Genomic DNA, 19,919 nt, shown 5'->3' with positions numbered 1-19,919 from the left:
GTGAATGAATGAGAGTGGGTGAATGAGTAATAATTAGTGAGCCAGAGGAAGTGAGTGAGTAAGGGGGTTTGTGTATGAGAGTGAAAGAAAGGGAGATCAGGGCTGACAATCAACATCATCATAGCACGAAATGCCACAGTAGCGACGAGTTGCATTGTCTTCACTGCTACTCTATACATCGTCAATAACGCGCACGACGTTAGTTTTCGTCGTGTAACCAAATCGTCCTGACGACATCGAAGAACGAAGACTTCATACCGTTATTCTGCGATGACTTTTACTAATTCTTTGGAATAATGAATTTGAAGCAACGTATGAAAGCGTTATGAATGTTATCGATACATTTATGTTACCAAATTTCCTACTATTTGTTTATTTGAGACGCTATTATGTTTTTAACCAGTCCGTCTATAATGACGTGCAATCAATTGTGTGAAGAAGTGACGACGAAAATCGTCATAACTTTTGGCTGCGCGACTATCGTCGTGGTACGCATGCGGCGCGAAGAAAACGAATAGGTGTTGCGTCGTGCAATGTTATGACGAAGACTAAATTTTTTTCGCTTTCTTCATACGACGAGAATGACTATTGTCAGCCCTGAGGGAGATCTTGTTTGTCTTCGGGAAGTTGCGTTGACTTAAAGAAGGCATCATCTCGTTTCGCCTACTATCGATCAGACGTTACTTTTAAAAAGGCAGTATTTCCTCTGTGTGCCTTATCGAGGTATAAGCACGTTCATTAAAGGGAGGTATTATCTCCTCTGTCTGCCTTATACCGGGCAAACGTGTCCATTTAAAGAAGGCATCATCTCCTCTGTCTGCCTTATACCGGGCAAACTCGTTCATTTAAACAAGGCATGATCTCCTCTGTTTACCTTATACCGGGAAAACGCGTTCTGTTGGAAAGAAAAAGGATCTCTTACTCCATTTCGTAGAATAGTACTTTTCCAGGCCATAATGACAGGAATGACAATTAAAGCTTATTGGAAGAAAAATCAAAACTGTTGGCGATTCATCGATATATATTGGTGTTAAACATAATAATAGAATACTATAGATTCTAAATGTTTTCGTGATGGCTTTTCGGGTGATGGTTTTCGGGGTACTGTCCCATTCGGGGTAGTGGCCTTCAGGGTAATGGCATTCGGGGTACTGGCATTCGAGGTAGTGGGGTGGAGCCGAATATGTACATTATGTAGAAGATATTGATTTGAAAAATGTATTGGAAGTAACCACTTTCCCTCCGATGGGATTCGAACCCACGACCCTCAATACGCTAGACTGGTGCTTTAACCAACTAAGCTACGAATGACCTCCGTCGGCCTTCGCAACCTAGTGGCTACTTAATGAGCTCGAGATTCCCAAATTGGGCGCATACCCTAGTAACATTTTGGTTTTATAACACTCTTCAAGAGTAAATTATGGACTTCAAGAGCGTTATAAAACTTAAAATGTCACTTGGGTAGTCTAATCACTCACAATCCATTTGTCAAGCTAACACTTTCACATGTGTATAGTACACGTTCACATTTAGGATTCTACGACCCTACCCAGAATTCCATTACCCATAATGTCACAGCCCCGAAGGCCACTACCCCGAATGAATCACTACCCGGATGCCATTACCCCTAATAGGACACTACCCCGAATGAGGCAGTACCCCGAATTATTCATTACTTCAAATTTTTTTTTTTTAAGTTTATTCAGAATTCATATGAATGAACGATAGTTTGCCCTTCGCCTGGTACTATTTTAATGCGGCATAGAAATAAGTATTCTTATTCCGTAAAATCAAGTTCCCCTTCGTATGGCACCCTTCAAGAGTCTTCAAATGTAGGGGGAGATTATGCAACACGTTCTCATGCACAATGCTGAGAGTCGGAGGCAATTGCGGTCCACGTCAGCATGGCTACAAGGGCAACAAGGTTTTGAAATTGTTCCTTGGTCGCTGTAGACAAAGCAACGGATTTTGGATGAAGCGTGATCTAAATCTCAGAATCGACGAGTGGGTGAATAAGAGTTGACGACTGAGTGAGAGTGAGTAAGAGTGAGTGAATCAGTAATAGAGAATGAATTCATGAGTAAAAGAGAATGAGCGAATGAGTAAGAGTGAGTGAAGATGAGTGAGTAAATAAGTGTGAGTGAGTGAGTAAGCAAGAGGGAGCGAGTGAGTAAGTGAGTAAGAGTGTGTGCATGAGTAAAATTGAGGGAGTAAGAGTGAGTTAATAAGTAAGATAAAATGAGCAAGTAAGAGTGAGTGAGTGCGTAAAAGTGAGTGAGTAGTATGAATGAGCGAGTGAGTAGGAGTGAGTCAATGAGCAAGAGGGAGCGAATGAGTAAGAGTGAGTGAGTAAGGAAAAGTGAGTAAATGAGTAAGAGGTAGTGAGTGAGTAAGAGTAAGTGAGCTTATGAAAATGAATAAGTGAGAAACAGGGTGAGTGAGCGAGTGATTGAGAGTAAATAAGTGAGTGAATGTGGATGAGTGAGCAAGAGTGGGCGAGTGAGTAAAAGTGGGTGAGTGAGTAAGAGTGGGTGAACGAATAAGCGTGGGTGAGTGCGTAATGATTAGTGAGGCAGAGGAAGTGAGTGAATAAGGGGATGTATGTGTATGTGTATAAGTGAGAGAGGGAGATCTTGTTTGTCTTCGGGAAGTCGCGTTGACTTAAATAAGGCATCATTTCTATTCGCCTTATATCGAGCAGACGCCTACCTACCTATATCGGGCAAACGCGTTACTTTTAAAAAGGCATTATTGCCTCTGTGTGTCTTGTACCATTCATTCAAAGAAGGCATCATCTCTTCTGTTCACCTTATTCCGAGCAGACGCGTTCATTTAAAGAAGGCATCATCTTCTCTTGTGCCTTATACCAGGCAAACGCATTCATTTAAAGAAGGCATTATTTATTTTGTGTGCCTTGCACCACAGATAACGCGTCATTTAAGCCGTCTGATACCGGCTCGCTTACTCCATTTCTTAGAATAGAAATTTTCCAGGTTATAATAAGCTATTGAGAAATCGACTGTATATTTTTATTTCGATTTTAAGGACGGCTACGCAGTCTTAAAGACAAGGTGTTTATTTATCCGACGTTTATTTAGCCGTCCTTAAAATCGAAAAAAAAGGTTATAATAAGGTAGAATGACAGTTTAAGTTTAAGTTTAAGCGATTCATTGGAATGGAATACTACAGATTTGAAATGTTTTCGAGGTAACGGCCTTTCGGGGTAATGGATTTCGGGGTACTATTCCATTCGGGGTACTGGCATTCGGGGTACTACGGTGGGGCCTCACATAAGAGGAGCGTGAGTATTTAGAATGTCCGGCCGCTACATACATTCTCCATCAGCAATTGTACTGATCAAGTGAGGTTGTGTGAGCTAGACCCGACCGCATTGCATCGTCAGGTGAAAAAGGAACATCCCTAGACATAACATATAACGCCCTGGACTAGAAGAGATGGCTAACAGATTTTAAGCCATGTCCTTACGGTCATATATATGAAGAAAAGAAATCTTAGTTCGACTTTCATTGCCATTAGATACAGATATCATTTCTGCATTTTCACTATTATTTCTGGATAGGGCGAATAATTAGTAGGGATATTTTGTCTGGATTCACTTCAATGAGTGGTGCGATCTATGGGAAAGGATTAAATGAAAGCGATTTGGAAATGCTAAAATTAATGTTCCCGTTGAACGATCTGGCGTTTATTCTAAATTTACATCAAATGAAAGGGCCTTCCATGGCTTAGCGGTAAGTCACTCGACTACAAAGCACATTATACTGAATGTTCTTGTACTGTTCAATATTGAACTTGAAAGACAACTATTCCATTTCATTTGGAAAAAAAAATCTGTGTATCTTACATTATGACTATGATGCATACATAAAACACTCCATCAATGACATAATGTCAAGCTTCGCACCCTCTTTGTATAAGAATTCAATCAACCCTATTACCTGTACCGCTATGTAATAACTTTCGCGAATCACACACCTAACCTTCCTTTAATGTCATATTGCGCCAAACCTCCTTTCACTATCCATCCAAATACTCTTGGTAAGGCAACTGACAACTGTATTGATCCGTTCGCTCACTGCCAAACGAACAAACAATGCACCGTCAGTCGCAAATGTTCACTACTAGTGGGTTGTGGGCGGGTAAGTAGTTCCACCAGTCCATAGACAAAAAAACGTGATACTATTCAAGTTCACTAACATTTCCAATCATCATTGCTACCCGTGCCATTCCCGAGCTCACCACACGGTCCGCCGTCAAGTTACGTAGTTTTTATTCCCGAGGATCCCGTTCATTCTGAAAAACCGGTTCAATTCCTCGCGACTAATGTCGCGTTCGTCCAACACACCCGATGCCGTTATGCTTTAATTGGGTTCGACTGCTGCTCTGCGGCTGATCGTCATCGCCGTTCGTTAGGGCCGTTCTACTTACTATTAACAATAATCAATATTAATGTTCTAATTTGTTTAAATGACCTTTTGTTTCGATTTCTGTGTTTGTTCAATTACAGATTCCGCGCCGCCAGTATCAGCCAGCAGGTTGGAAAGCTGAGTCTCCGCTAGGAGCCATCAACGGAGCACGACGACTAGAAGCGCGAGAGATGCGGAACTTGGATAAGCTGTGGTGGTGGCGGCCAACTCCGCCCTCGCTGCACCGGATAAGCCTGCCGAAAAATAACTGCTCCAATACACTCCTGCTTGCCGTACTCGTGCTCCTCTGTTCATCGTTGTCAGTAGTACAAACAGGTAATTAAAGTCACGCGTGGGAAGACGCAAGCTCTCGCCGTCTGGTATTCTGTCGCACAAAGAGATTAGAAAAAAGTCCCAAATACGGAAGTTATGATAGTTATCATAATTTTTAATTCATAAACCTACCGCGAATTCTACCAGAAATCATGTATTATAACTTGAAATTATTAATCACAGCCTCAAACGTCATGTTTGAACGTCCCACTTCATCCATCCGCAGTATGGAAGAAATGTAGACCATTTCAGTTCAGAACCAATCCCAAGGAACCACGGGAGTTGATTTATGCTGATTGTTTGCTATTATTGTACTTGATAATCATCATATTTGGACTTCACATTCGCGTATATACGCAACGCACTTAGCCATCGTCTTAACCATGTGGGTGGACGTGAAGCCCCGCACAGCACGCTTTACCCTCATAATGCCAATTTGCATAACGTGTGCGAAATTACGGCAATTCGAAGCTCTGCCTCGGATGAAACGGAAAGTGTTTTATCTGTTGTCGACGTCTCCGTTTGTCGTCTGTCGTTGTCGAGTGTGTGGGCGAGCAGAAGTGGCGCGTCGACAGCGTCATTGACGCCATGAAAATGTGTAGCGCGAAATTGTTTATTGACTCCGTATTATCTACGATGACGACAACGGTGTGCGACTGGTTTTGTTTTGATTATGGAAACGTCAAGTAGACTAAATACTTGATCGTTTGATTGAGCTTGAAAAAGTGTAGGATTGGATTTGCATGTGCTTGAGTCAATTGAATACTCATCATTTCTGGATAGCTTGCGCTGATCAAAGCATCAAATGACTTCATTCGTCGGTTATAGAACATGTAAGGTAACTGTTCCGGTTCTTCTGCTTATTCTATTCCATTTTTTTCAAATTGGAAGACCAAATGGACTTGTGACTTTTTTCCACCTTACAAGCAACGTATTCATAAGTTCAATAAAATAAAAGGTTTATTGTTTTGTATGATGGAATATGGGTACGAGAGATGAATCATGGAACTGTCCCCCTAATTACTGCTTCGTACCGCACTGAACATCCAATCAACTCCACCTTTATCACTGATGACCCACAATTTTTACCGGGCATCCGTCGATTTGCAAAGTGGGCACATAAATTAATAACTCGGATTAACGGAGAACTTGTCAGTGACCAGTTGCCGGCGTTCAGCTCCCAGCTAGCCGTCGCACATGTAAGGTAAGAATAATATGCCCCCCTAAGGCAACTCCTTGATAACTTTTTACTTTTCAACGGAATTTATGCAAACTTTGTGTTATTTGGTAGTCGCAAATGCATTGCCCGTGAGTAGTCATATAAAAATATTACGGATAACACGTAATAAAGCTTTTTTGAAAAGTCGTAAAAAATGGATTTCAATAAGTGCCTGGGCAATGCGCCCCACATTAACCAAAGACGTTCCATAGCCCTTCATTAGTATTTTATCAATCACATAATAAAAAGGTTACATATTCTTATGTGCTTGACAATAAAAAAAAACCAACATAAGTCCATTTAAGCGGATTGGAATTACATTCCAATAGTTCCCATATAATTTGGAAGCAACTGATGCAATCTCGCCGCGCTTGTGTCCAGTTAGTAAGGGCATATTGTCCTGCCTACACTGGGGCGTTTTGACCAGTGAAACATGTTTTTGGAAAACGTTATATTTTTGAAGATGGAAGTAATTTTATATTATATTAACCACTGAGAAAAGTTATTTTGTTGCCCAACTGAGTGTTCCAGTGCAAGTTTTGCGGACAGTATGCTAGTGTCGCTCCAGTATGTTGAGCAAACAAACATTAAAAGTTACATCAAAACTGTGACTTTTTGTATTTTGCAAATATTTTCATTATGTAATACAAAAATACTCCCATATTCACATAGGATGATGGTTTTACAAATATCTATAGGTACCAACTGAATTTGACCCTTAGTTAGTTATAGTTTTCTAGATATCAAAGGGGGGCGTTTTGGCCAGGTGGGGCGCAATATACCGTCTTACCCTAGGTATGTATAAATGAAGAATTCACATTATTAACATATTTCCAGTCGAACCGTTAAATTCGCATACCCAGTAACGTATCATTGCATTGGGTTTCAGTCGATGAATCTTCTCCGGCGATCGACCGGGTCCGGTTTTTGTTCAAAGATCTGCTTCTGCTCAACCAAAAGACCTATTATTTGTAAACTGGGTAATTCGGCGTTTTTAGTAGGAGTTTTTGTTTTCCATAATTTTAAATCAATAAATTGGTACCGTTTCGATTATACATAACAGAACTCAGATGAAAATCAAGGAGAGCACTAGATTTTGAATCATTTTGAGTTAAAAACAAGAATTGTTCTCCTTTTTTTAAAGGGAAAATAACGTTTGTCTCTAAAGGTTTTCAGATATTTACCATATTAGGTATTACCGGAACTAGCACGATGAGAGAGAACTAACATAATTGGGTTTTGTCGAAACAAGCTCGATTAAACCAAGCCGGAAATAGTTGTTTGACTACATTCTAGGTTTAATAATGAACAGACTTCTGGCTTCTTCACTAAAGTTATTGCCGGAATGGACGTAATGAGTAGAAACCGGAAAAAGATATTTAAAATTGAAATTAAATTCAAACCTAACTAAAACCCGATGCATAAAAAATGATTAATAATGCATATGATGTGGAAATTTTCAAACGTTTTTCAGCACATAGATAATCTAATAATGATCAATATATTTCCCAAACATGTTGACATAAAATATCTACTTCTTTGTTTTTGATACGGATACAGGCGAACATTTCACAACTTGAAAAAATCAGCGTGTCACGAACAAATGATTTTCAATGTTTTGGAATAAATGTATAGTCGACTCTCTACATCTCGATATTGAAGAGACCATCGAGATAGGAAGAGATCGAAGAATGGAATAGGCATTGAATGGGTACTAGATCGAAAAATGTTATAAAAACTCAAAGGTGCAGCCCAATCGGGTTGTACGCAGAGGTGACGTTCAACTACGTAGCTGTATGTAAAGTACAGGGTTTCGACTCTCTATTCGATGAGACCAAAGCAAGCGTTTTGCAAGCCCAGGGTGAATCTGTTTCGTTGTTTATCCTGTGCTTCTAAGATTGAGTGAGCATTACGAACCCTGGTGATGTATACAATTTTTAGACCAGCATTTGAAAAGAAAAATAAAAATATTTTTTTAAATAATCGAGAATTAACAACACTCTCAAGCGATCACATATCCAAATTATCAATTGATGAAAACTCGCCAGAAAGTGAGAATCATTCGATAATTGTATCTCGATTCAAAGCATTGGTAAATGCTACTTTTGAACTTATTTTCCTACATAACACCAAAACACAATGCCAAACATCCGATTGAACTTCATTGTTGACATTAAATTGGTATTAGTTAGGTTTACATTAAAATGATAATTTTGTGTTCATTATCAATCGATTCCAAGATTTGAAAAGTTATTGCCTACTACCTATAATTATTGTATGAGAATGATTCAGCACAACCCTGGCTGATAGTGTACCGCTGCAACCATCACCGACGTAAACTGGAACAGATACTAAGCCCCGCCACTAAGTCAGTCTAATGTAAACAACGTAGAATGCCGCGTAAATCCCAAAATATGTCCGAAAAAACCGAGGAGATCCCGAAATTCGAGTTAAAAAAAATCGAATAAAAAGCGATTCGTGTATAAAAACCGCGTAAAAGCGAACTTAGTGTTTATCGTGTATAAAGCGTTGACTCTTCCTTGATAGAATGGTCCAAGAAAAATGAAAATCCATCGAGAAACGGCTGAGATATTAACGATCAAAGTCCATCATATTTTCGTGACATTATTGCAATCGTAAAGAGTACCTACCCCAATATAGAGAAGACAGACGTAGTTCTACGTCAAAATGCGAAAAAAAATGTTTTTATCGGAAATGTATGATTTTTTTCGCTCGTTAGAGAAACTTCACTAATTACGTAAGCATTTTTCTGGGTTTTTCGACCCCTTTTCACTCCATGTAAGATTTTTTTATTTTTTGTTTATATGGAGCGTAAGAAAATGACAGACCATTCCACCCCAATAAGTGCTTATGTAATGAGTATGAGGCCCCTATATACACTAGACTGGCCCAGATTACTATGGGGAGAAAAAAATGTTGTCGAATTCCACGGGGCACCCCCCACAATTGTGTCTTTGGGTGAGAGAATCAATCTCTGAAAATTTCAGCTCAATCGCTTGTTGCATAAGCTGGCGCATTTGATTTGAAGTTTGTATGGGGATTTCAGCCAAAATGTATAGGAAAATACACCTCCGTCACTCATTCGATCTGGAAATTGGTTCTGATTGCTCGATTGACCTCAGAATTGCAAAAACGGCAGTTGGTATGCTACAGAACAATTTCACAGAACATTGCATGATGATTAAATGAACTTTTATATAATTTTCGGCTGATTTATTAGGAGCTGATTTGTGTATTTTTGGGTTTTTTGATCGAATCGCATCAGCCGAAACCTATATAAAAGTTCATTTAATCATCATACAATGTTCTGTGAAATTGTTCTGTAGCATACCAACTGCCGTTTTTGCAATTCTGAGGTCAATCGAGCAATCAGAACCAATTTCCAGATCAAATGAGTGACGGAGGTGTATTTTCCTATACATTTTGGCTGAAATCCCCATACAAACTTCAAATCGAATGCGCCAGCTTATGCAACAAGCGATTGAGCTGAAATTTTCAGAGATTGATTTTCTCACCCGAAGATACAATCCTGGGGGGTGCCCCGTGGAATTTAACAACTTTTTCTTTCCTGGGCCAGTCTAATATACACGCACTTTTAAGAGCAGTATTATGGATCACAGCTTGCCGTTTCCGAACTGAAAGTGTCCCAGGGCGTTAAGTTTTGCCTAAACTATTGATCTGTATCGAAGTGATTGAAAGATTCGGAATGCTTCTTCCACATTGAAAGGAGGCTTCCGAGCCTCTTGAAAGGAGGCTTCCGAGCCTCTTGAAAGGAGGCTTCCGAGTCTCTTGAAAGGAGGCTTCCGAGCCTCTTGAAAGGAGGCTTCCGAGCCTCTTGAAAGGAGGCTTCTGAGCCTCTTGAAAGGAGGCTTCTAAGCCTCTTGAAAGGGAGGCTTCGAGCCTCTTGAAAGGAGGCTTCTGAGCCTCTTGAAAGGAGGGCTGAGCCTCTTGAAAGGAGGCTTCTGAGCCTCTTGAAAGGAGGCTTCTGAGCTCTTGAAAGGGAGGCCTGAGCCTCTTGAAAGGAGGCTTCCAGGCCTCTTGAAAGGAGGCTTCTGAGCCTCTTGAAAGGAGGCTTCCTGGAGCCCTTGAAAGGAGGCTTCTGGAGTCTTGAAAGGAGGCCTGAGGCCTCTTGAAAGGAGGCTTCCAGGCCTCTTGAAAGGAGGCTTCTGAGGCCTCTTGAAAGGAGGCCTGAGCTCTTGAAAGGAGGCTTCCGAGCCTCTTGAAAGGAGGCTTCTGAGCCTCTTGAAAGGAGGCTCTGAGCCTCTTGAAAGGAGGCTTCTGAGCCTCTTGAAAGGAGGCTTCCAGAGCCTCTTGAAAGGAGGCTTCTGAGCTCTTGAAAGGAGGCCTGAGCCTTCTTGAAAGGAGGCTTCTGAGCCTCTTGAAAGGAGGCTTCCTGAGCCTCTTGAAAGGAGGCTTCTGAGCCTCTTGAAAGGAGGCTTCTGAGCCTCTTGAAAGGAGGCTCTGAGCCTCTTGAAAGGAGGCTCTGAGCCTCTTGAAAGGAGGCTTCTGAGCCTCTTGAAAGGAGGCTTCTGAGCTCTTGAAAGGAGGCTTCTGAGCCTCTTGAAAGGAGGCTTCTGAGCCTCTTGAAAGGAGGCCTGAGCCTCTTGAAAGGAGGCTTCCTGAGCCTCTTGAAAGGAGGCTCTGAGCTCTTGAAAGGAGGCTTCTGAGGCCTCTTGAAAGGAGGCTCTGAGCCTCTTGAAAGGAGGCTTCTGAGCCTCTTGAAAGGAGGCTTCTGAGCCTCTTGAAAGGAGGCTTCTGAGCCTCTTGAAAGGAGGCTCTGAGGCCTCTTGAAAGGAGGCTCTGAGCCTTCTTGAAAGGAGGCTTCTGAGCCTCTTGAAAGGAGGCTTGAGCCTCTTGAAAGGAGGCTTCCTGAGCCTCTTGAAAGGAGGCTTCTGTGCTCTTGAAAGGAGGCTTCTGAGCCTCTGAAAGGAGGCTTCTGAGCCTCTTGAAAGGAGGCTCTGAGGCCTCTTGAAAGGAGGCTTCCTGAGCCTCTTGAAAGGAGGCTCTGAGCCTCTTGAAAGGAGGCCTGAGCCTCTTGAAAGGAGGCTTGAGCCTCTTGAAAGGAGGCTTGAGCCTCTTGAAAGGAGGCTTGAGGCCTCTTGAAAGGAGGCTTCTGAGCTCTTGAAAGGGAGGCTTCTGAGCTCTTGAAAGGAGGCTTCCAGGCCTCTTGAAAGGAGGCTTCTGAGCCTCTTGAAAGGAGGCTTCTGTGCTCTCTTGAAAGGAGGCTTCTGAGCTCTTGAAAGGAGGCTTGAGCCTCTTGAAAGGAGGCTTCTGAGCCTCTTGAAAGGAGGCTTCTGAGCCTCTTGAAAGGAGGCTTTGAGCTCTTGAAAGGAGGCTTCTGAGCCTCTTGAAAGGAGGCTTCTGAGCCTTCTTGAAAGGAGGCTTGAGCCTCTTGAAAGGAGGCTTCTGAGCCTCTTGAAAGGAGGCTTCTGAGCCTCTTGAAAGGAGGCTTCTGAGCTCTTTGAAAGGAGGCTTCTGAGCCTCTTGAAAGGAGGCCTGAGGCCTCTTGAAAGGAGGCTTCCTGAGCCTCTTGAAAGGAGGCTCTGAGCCTCTTGAAAGGAGGCCTGAGCCTCTTGAAAGGAGGCTTCTGAGCCTCTTGAAAGGAGGCTTCTGAGGCCTCTTGAAAGGAGGCTTCTGAGCCTCTTGAAAGGAGGCCTGAGCCTCTTGAAAGGAGGCTTCCTGTGCCTCTTGAAAGGAGGCTTCTGAGCCTCTTGAAAGGAGGCTTGAGCCTCTTGAAAGGAGGCTTCTGAGCCTCTTGAAAGGAGGCTTCTGAGCTCTTTGAAAGGAGGCTTGAGCCTCTTGAAAGGAGGCTTCTGAGCCTCTTGAAAGGAGGCTCTGAGCCTCTTGAAAGGAGGCTTGAGGCCTCTTGAAAGGAGGCTTCCTGAGCCTCTTGAAAGGAGGCTTCTGAGCCTCTTGAAAGGAGGCCTGAGGCCTCTTGAAAGGAGGCCTGAGCCTCTTGAAAGGAGGCTTCCAGGCCTCTTGAAAGGAGGCTCTGAGCCTCTTGAAAGGAGGCTCTGAGCCTCTTGAAAGGAGGCCTGAGCCTCTTGAAAGGAGGCCTGAGGCCTCTTGAAAGGAGGCTTCCTGAGCCTCTTGAAAGGAGGCTCTGAGCCTCTTGAAAGGAGGCCTGAGCCTCTTGAAAGGAGGCTTCCTGAGCCTCTTGAAAGGAGGCTCTGAGGCCTCTTGAAAGGAGGCCTGAGCCTCTTGAAAGGAGGCTTCCTGAGCCTCTTGAAAGGAGGCCTGAGCCTCTTGAAAGGAGGCTTCCGAGCTTCTTGAAAGGAGGCTTCCGAGCCTCTTGAAAGGAGGCTTCCGAGCCTCTTGAAATGAGGCTTCCGAGCCTCTTGGAAGGAGGCTTCCGAGCCTCTTGGAAGGAGGCTTCCCAGCCTCTTGAAAGGAGGCTTCGGATCCTTTTTGAAAGAATGCTTCTGAGCCTTCTGAAAGGAGGCTTTGAGGCTTCTCAAAAGGGAGTTTACGAGCTGCTCAAAAGGAAGTTTACGAGCTGCTCGGTGTCTGGAAGGTTAAAGAGGCTTCATAGCCTCTTTCAACGAGCTACTGAGCTTTGCTTCAAATTCGAGTTTTTTTAGTGTAGAACCTCATTAGGATTTTTTCCAATATTTTTATTCGAAAATTTGACTGATTTTGCGATAGTCACCCATAAACAACTTTTTGTAGGATGCGTCGCTCGGATTTTTTAGCAAAAAAATAATATTATGAGGGAGCAACAAAATAAAATTAAAATAATTTTAAGGATTTTCAAAATATATTTAACAAATCCGAGGAGTTTTTTTTTTTTTCATTTTAATGATTATTGACCTTTTGGAGACCAGTAGAACAAAATGTTAAATTAATATTTGCAACGGCCTTATATCCATTTGAAAAATAAACGGCAAAAAATGTTTGGCCCTTTTCAAACGATAGTCTAGATCAATTTTGGAAAAACTAAATATCCAAAGTGGCTTTTTGTGACAAACTCTACATGTCCAGGAAGTTTCATTAAAATCTGAGAGGGTGCTACTAACATTTATTCGAGTTAGCGCGAAATCCCTCATTCATTACTGTAAATATGTAATCTGAAGCGTGCAAGGCAAAACTTCATTCAAATGATATTATGTCAAATGACACGTGACTTTCTGGGAAGAGTTTCAGTGAATTAAGCTTCTTAAAAAAAGTTTAACAAATTAGTCAAATGATATGCGATGATATTTTACAACACATCAACATATTGAAACAGCTGAGGATCAATTCTAGTGTCCACGAAAGTGCACACTTCATTTTTGCGTTGACAAAGGTTGGCAAAAATCTGCTTCTTCCAAAGTACAAATTTCTTCCTTTACCGGCCAAAACAAAGAAAAAATACAGATGCAGCAACAATGAAAAAGTCACGTCCAATTGCGAACGTGGCACTCAAAACATCATTCTGAACATCTCTACACTCAAAATAATACGACTTGAAAACATATGCAGCTTATTTTCCATGTAGTTGCGGGTGTAAAAGTTAAATGATTCATTAGTTATGGCACTCATTATTCTAAATACACTAGAAAATAAAATAAAATTTAAGTAAATTTTCGTTTGGTCATGTACTTTAATTATAAGTGAAACTTCGAAAAAAAATTTTTTCTATACTGCCCATAAATTCATAACAGTCCCATGTTTGCTTGATTTCCTATCTACATAGGACTGTTATGAATTTATGGGCAGTGTAGTATCCCTGTGATTGATATCCCATCCACTAGAAGCGGACGAGGGCAAAACAATGAGTAGAGATTTAATTCACACTCAAACATATTTTTCGCAAATCGATCTCATAATGCTTCTGCAAAAAAATTATTCTTGCTCTGCGAGCAGGGTTATTTGATAATTATTGAAAGTTCACTTTTAAGTTTAATTTCAGTTTAATTCTTCAAATAAGACAGACCCTAAATGTAAATAATCACACAAGAACATTTTTCTTATATATGAAAATAATCGTCGAATTTCAATTGGCCGGTAATAAAGCTAATCAGTTCAGTGCGAGTTGGCTCTTGTTTCGGACAGCAGAAAGATCGCGCGATTTGCCGAAATATTGTGTTCTGCATTGCGCGGCCGTCAGTGCCTGTTTTGTCGTGTTTCTGCTCAGTAAGCAGATAGTTCGCGCGGCCGAGTGAGTAAACAATTGGTGCGTGATCAGACGTGTTTCAGGTAGGATTTAGAACATTCGTAAAATCCGAGTTTTTGTTTCTGATTTTAATGTTCGGTGAATAAGTGTGCGGTTGAACGTGTTTTGTATATAATGCGAAACATTTGTAAAATCCAGGTTACTTTGTCCTCCTTTAAACGGTTCGTAAGTAAATTGATGAATATATTTTATTATTTTTTTTTCCAGCATATACTGTTATTGACAAACGCTCTATATTGTCGAATAGAGTTCCCTATTATTCACCTTACCCAACCTTACTAACACAAATTTTCCTTCCCGAGACATCTATGAAGGTAGTATGGGTTCCCTGCATCTTCACTAGTAGATGTTGAACTAACATTCTTTCCCTTCCTTCCGTGATTGTAAGGATGTGTCCAGAGTCTATTATATAGAGTTACGCAAAGAGGATCTTCTTACACTTATTCTGAATGATGCTCTTGTTATTATGTTGGCAACTTTCATATTTGCTCAACCCTTCAAGTGACTTCACGGGAGTGTTCACTTCTAAAGCTTTTCAATTCAATAACCAAGTCACCCACGGAGTGCAAAGACGTGAGTTTCTTGTTGCTACTTTATGAGGAGGTGTATTGAAGTTTTTTTAAGCTGTTTCTAGAACCAATCTAATACGTTTCAATTCGCCATAATAATCATTAGGCGATAACAATACTTCCGCCTTACCAACAAGCATTTGTTTACTTTGCACGATAGGTAGACGGTTTGACAGTTCAATAGGTAGATTTGGCTTCACTCTTTGCGCAACTCTATACAATAGACTCTGGATGTGGCCAGGTATACAACTGCTACTGTATAGTAAAAGGTACTAATCCCAAGTACCATTTTGCGACAATATACAGTAGTGGAATTAATAGTGGAATTCGAACATCGACCTGTTAAGGAGAGTTGTAGAAAAACCTTCGCACTAAAAGTCCACCATACAACACATTTTGAAATTATACCGGTGGAACGAGTTATTGATAAACTACTAAATGATCGAACCCACGATTTGTACAATCACATATGCTACCCGAGCAAAGTCTGAAAACATACAGACAGCATATAGAGAACATATTTTGATATAGATATCAAATTGAAATCATAATTTGTTTTCAAATATGAATCATCATGACTGATTACATATTTTGATCTCATTCTGCTGTTGATTTCTAAATTGTATGATCTGACATCAAACTGTGTACTTATTTTGTTATCGGAACCAATATCAAAATCAGTTTTCGATTTGCTCTCATCGATAGCAGGAATAGATTTCGATTTGATGTCACAGTAAGATTTTTCTGCTGTAGATTTTGATCTTTTAACCGTTAAAACGACCAAAAGGATATCAACCTGAGTTATCAAAATTAGGCGATTTCACAAGAACAAAATTAGTTATCGATTTGCTCTCAAGCTTTGCTCGGGTATGCTATCGTTCTCATAATGCTTCTGCAAAATGTTTCATTAGCGATTATTAATAAACATACTTTTCGCTCTGAGAACCCCACTCATATTTTTTTCAAACATTCATTTTGAGTAGAATTCACTAGAAGAGTATATAGATATTATTGTCTATGTTTTCTAATGAATTCCACTACATTTTTTATTAAGATGCACTTGTGATTTGAGTGAGTTTTATTTGATTCCAGTAAAGCCCCAAACGCAATATAACGGAACGGCGACGGAAACGGTAAATTTGACAGAAAATATATGGGCTAACTGTCAAATTTTCCGTTTCCGTCGCCGTTCCGTTGTATTGCGTTTGGGGCTTTACTGGAATCAAATAAAACTCACTCAAATCACAAGTGCATCTTAATAAAAAATGGCCTTAATAAAAAAAGGCCGATGAAAGTTTCGATTTTCCACATGACTTTTTATAGTGGAATTAAAGTGGCAATTATTTTGAGTGTATGTTAAATGACTATGTCAAACGACGGAGATCGTTGTATGTGGAGATGTTATATCGGCAAAATGTTGTATAGCGAAACGTCTTTTTTGGAGAAATGTTATTTTCAGGGTTAAGTTAGGAATTTTATTTCAGTTAAGAAAATTATTTGGAGCTTTTTAGTGGTATGTCTCACATGCGTATTTCGACCTCAACCTTATTCACATGGAATATTATTTTGGGGAAAAATAATTTATCTATTTTTTCAAAGATATGTTATACAATGTAATTTTCAATTTGGTGAATTAGTTTTGGGGAATTAGCGAGACTTTCAGCCCTGGGCTGGCTCGTCTCGGAATTGGGGAATTATACACTAATAAAAAGAAGAGATGAACCGGCCAATGGCCAAAAAGCATTTTTTTCATCAGCTTGTCATACTCTCATGCCAACTTAATCATTTCATTGCTACTACTTCTTATTCGGTGGCTTACATTATCTTTCACAGAATAAAGTATAACATTTTATGAGATAAACTGATAAGAATAACTAAATTTGTGAAAACTAAAATGTTTTCGATTTTCTTTTGTACTGTTGTCACATATTGATCGGGATGCCATCAAAGTTTGTGTTGTGTATTACAAAAATTATATTACGTAATGAAAAGCAGTCTCACCAGAATCGTTCGGTATCAATAATTAAATAGTAATCAAAGATAACTAAATCTGGCCGCTACGAATTCAACCACTGTCCCATGATTCATGCAGTAACTCCTCGAAATCGATCCTATTTTGAAACGACCTGCCGTGCGTGCGTCATGCAATTCGAACCCCAAAAATAAAGCCGTTATTGCACGAAGCCTCTTTAGATAGGTATCTGACGCGCGAGCACAGCTGGCTACAGTACAACGATGGAGGCTAATTTGAGACGAGACAAAGTCCAGCGCCAGGCCAGGCTGCAGAAAACGTGCTGGTTGGGTTGGTGTCATATGCGCTCCTCGGTAAAACCCCGGCAACGGCAATTGCGGCGACGTGTCTGCGCGATGTTCAACATTTAATAGTGGTCGGATTAATTTCATGACACGCGCTCATACCCATATGTGTAATAACAAGACTAGACTTGACACAACCTTGAACTCTAGAACTTGGAACCGTGCTCTGTGTGATTAAGATTCCTTTGTATTTATTTATTTGGAAGAGACAAATTAGCAGGTTATTCGAATACAAATCAGTTTGTAGAATAAGGCGTGGGAATCACTCGGAAAGCCAGCACTGTTTGCCTTGCAATTAACGCATGTTTAACGAGACCATAACCTGGTACAATCAAGATGTACTTCGAGTGCAACAAAGCACCACAGACAAACAGACGTAATGCTAGAACAGAATTTCACTGCACATCTAACGGATGCTTCAAATATATAAATACAATGGAATATGTTCACATTAAGAAGAGAGATCTATTCAAATATTTGCTAGAAGAACCAGGGAAAGCTTGTTCAAGAATATTTGCACGATCAAGGTTGGAAACTTATTCAGGAGTTTTTCACAGGACGACCTATAGATGAGCAGTGTTGTTCCCTTGACATTGATTTTCATGCCATCTCTGAATCTGTGAAAGAATCATACCGCACTGCGTCACTGATGATGGTTTGTCGATGTTTCCCAATGATCCATGTTTTCGCACGGATCATATGTTGACACAGTTGGTAGAAAGCTCTTCACAATTGTTTGCCAGCTATTGACGAACGACCGACTCCGGAACAGATGTGTCAACAATCGGTCTGTTTGTCTTGGTATTATATTCCTGGAAAGCCAACAAGTGCATACCATTGGAAACAGATAGGGGACCTTTGTTTCGGCCAATGACCATCTGCATCTATTTATTCTGGCCAGAACAGACCTTCTACTGCGTCGTATTACGCAACTTCGGGGTTTCCATTTTGCATCTACCCGCAGAGCTCCGCAATGTCAACTGCAATATGTATCATTTGCATGTGTCACCGCGTGCTTGGCCTCAAAAATAGCCCACTCTGTACGACGTGATCTGGGCATTTTTTTTTCTGCCATTGCCAGCATTTGCCACTCCCGTGAAACCATTTGCCCAAGTTTACAGTCTGTGCCGGCGATAAACCGACCGAGATAAGGAAGCACAACATCACTCAGACCAGCACCGTGCCACATTACACTTGTTTTTCATTTCTTTGTGGAAAATTCGCATGCGGGATTCCGGGGACTGGCAAAGGAAACTATCCGGCCAAGGTCAAAACGGTGCAATATTGATTGTTTGAGGAAAATGGATTGAATCACCTCAAACTGCAAACCAACCCAAACCCCCGATGAGGACGGCTAGCGTTTGACAAGTTATCATCAAGCTGTCGCATCAGTTCGCGAAATCAATAAATTGTAAAAGTTTACGACGGAGGAAGTTTACAGTGCGAGACGAACTTGACCCTGCCGGTACTGGGTAGCACGGTTACCGTACGAATTCGATGCGTTCAAACGAGTCCACGGAAAGGAGTAAAACTTGAATCATAAAAATAAAATTAAACATACAGTAGCGGTTGGGGTCTTTCGTAAGTGAGCGGTTAGCGCTAGTGGGTATGTATGAAGGTGGGTGAGATGGAATTACGATCCGATCCAGGAATTTCTGAGCTGGGAATAACCTAGTTCAAATATAGAAATTCTTGATGAACACTAAACCGGAGGACGGCATCCTGATATTGGGAAATTTGATTTTAGTATATGAAGAAGTACAATCTCAATAGCATTGCACTTGAGGATTCAATGAAACGAATCTTTAGAAAATGGGAAAAACAAATCAAAATTAGGCCGATACAAATATTTAAAATCTATTTTGTATTTTTTTTGCAAAAAATAATATTTTGAGGGGACAACAAAATAAAATTCGGATAATTTTTAAGAATTTCAAAACATTCTTTAACAAATCCGAGGAGTTTTTCTATTTTTTTCATTTTAATATTTATTTTTTATTATCGCAACCTATTTGCTATTTGAAATACCTCAAATATCTCAAATACTAAATAAGTTGTGAAAATTATCTTAAGTTCCGAACACTTTGTTTCAAATTCCGGACAGCACCCAAATAGACCTGTGCGCCATTGGCTGGTGTATTACCCATAACTGCACGTAGCATGTTAAGCACCCAAAAAAGTGTGGATATTGAAACACAATCATCTGTCAGTCCCATATAATTGCGCGTTCCAAACGAGCAGTTGACCTGTCAAACATGGCATATGGCGATACCTCCGGAAATAACTTAAAACGCTTCGGGAATTCCGTTAATTTCTCATAGAACTTCCTAAGAAATTGCTTCGAAAGTCCATTAAGGTATTTCTTTTTGAATTTCTCCTGCAGGTAACTCAAACTTTCCTACAAGATTTCTTTGAGTAATCCATGTGAAATTGCTATGAAATTTCTCCTTTTAGAATTCCATCAATTGTTTCTCCTAAAATTGCTTTATCGATGATTGAGGAATTCTTCGCCAAGAAATCCTTCGAGGGAAGTTTTTCCATAAAACACCTTCTCTAATCTACTGGAGATTTTTTTCGAAGCTTTTTCTGAGGAACTTCTTGATAAATTTCCGGGGCAATTCAAGAAATAATTTCCGGGGGAATTCCTTAAAGAATTACTGGGAAAAATTGTTAAGGAATTCTCGGAAGAATTTTTGAAGGAATTGCCAGAGGAATTCCCGAAGGAAATCCTGGAAGAATTACTGAAAAGATTCTTGGAGGATTTTTTGGGAGAATTTCGGAAAGAATTGAGCTGTCCCATTAAAGTTTGTATCCCGTTTTTGGTAAACTTTTCAAACATTTTTCGTATTAAAGGTAAACTTTCCCAAAGAACCCATATT

General features: G+C 40.5%; 1 protein-coding gene across 4 annotated transcripts in view; it reads left to right on the top strand.

Moving 5' to 3' along the window:
- Positions 1–19,919, top strand: part of LOC134213608 (mucin-22) — a 171,598-nt gene that overhangs the window by 101,972 nt on the left and 49,707 nt on the right. For all 4 annotated transcript variants that reach the window (XM_062692834.1, XM_062692833.1, XM_062692832.1 and 1 more), the window contains one exon: positions 4,529–4,763. In XM_062692834.1, coding sequence (XP_062548818.1) covers positions 4,619–4,763 — 145 coding nt within the window. In that variant the 5' untranslated portion in view covers positions 4,529–4,618. The remainder of the gene's footprint in view (positions 1–4,528; positions 4,764–19,919) is intronic.

The sequence above is a fragment of the Armigeres subalbatus genome, chromosome 2, assembly GCF_024139115.2.
Source record: "Armigeres subalbatus isolate Guangzhou_Male chromosome 2, GZ_Asu_2, whole genome shotgun sequence".
NCBI classification, from domain to species: Eukaryota; Metazoa; Arthropoda; class Insecta; order Diptera; family Culicidae; genus Armigeres; species Armigeres subalbatus.
This window is presented reverse-complemented; position numbering and strand designations above follow the sequence as displayed.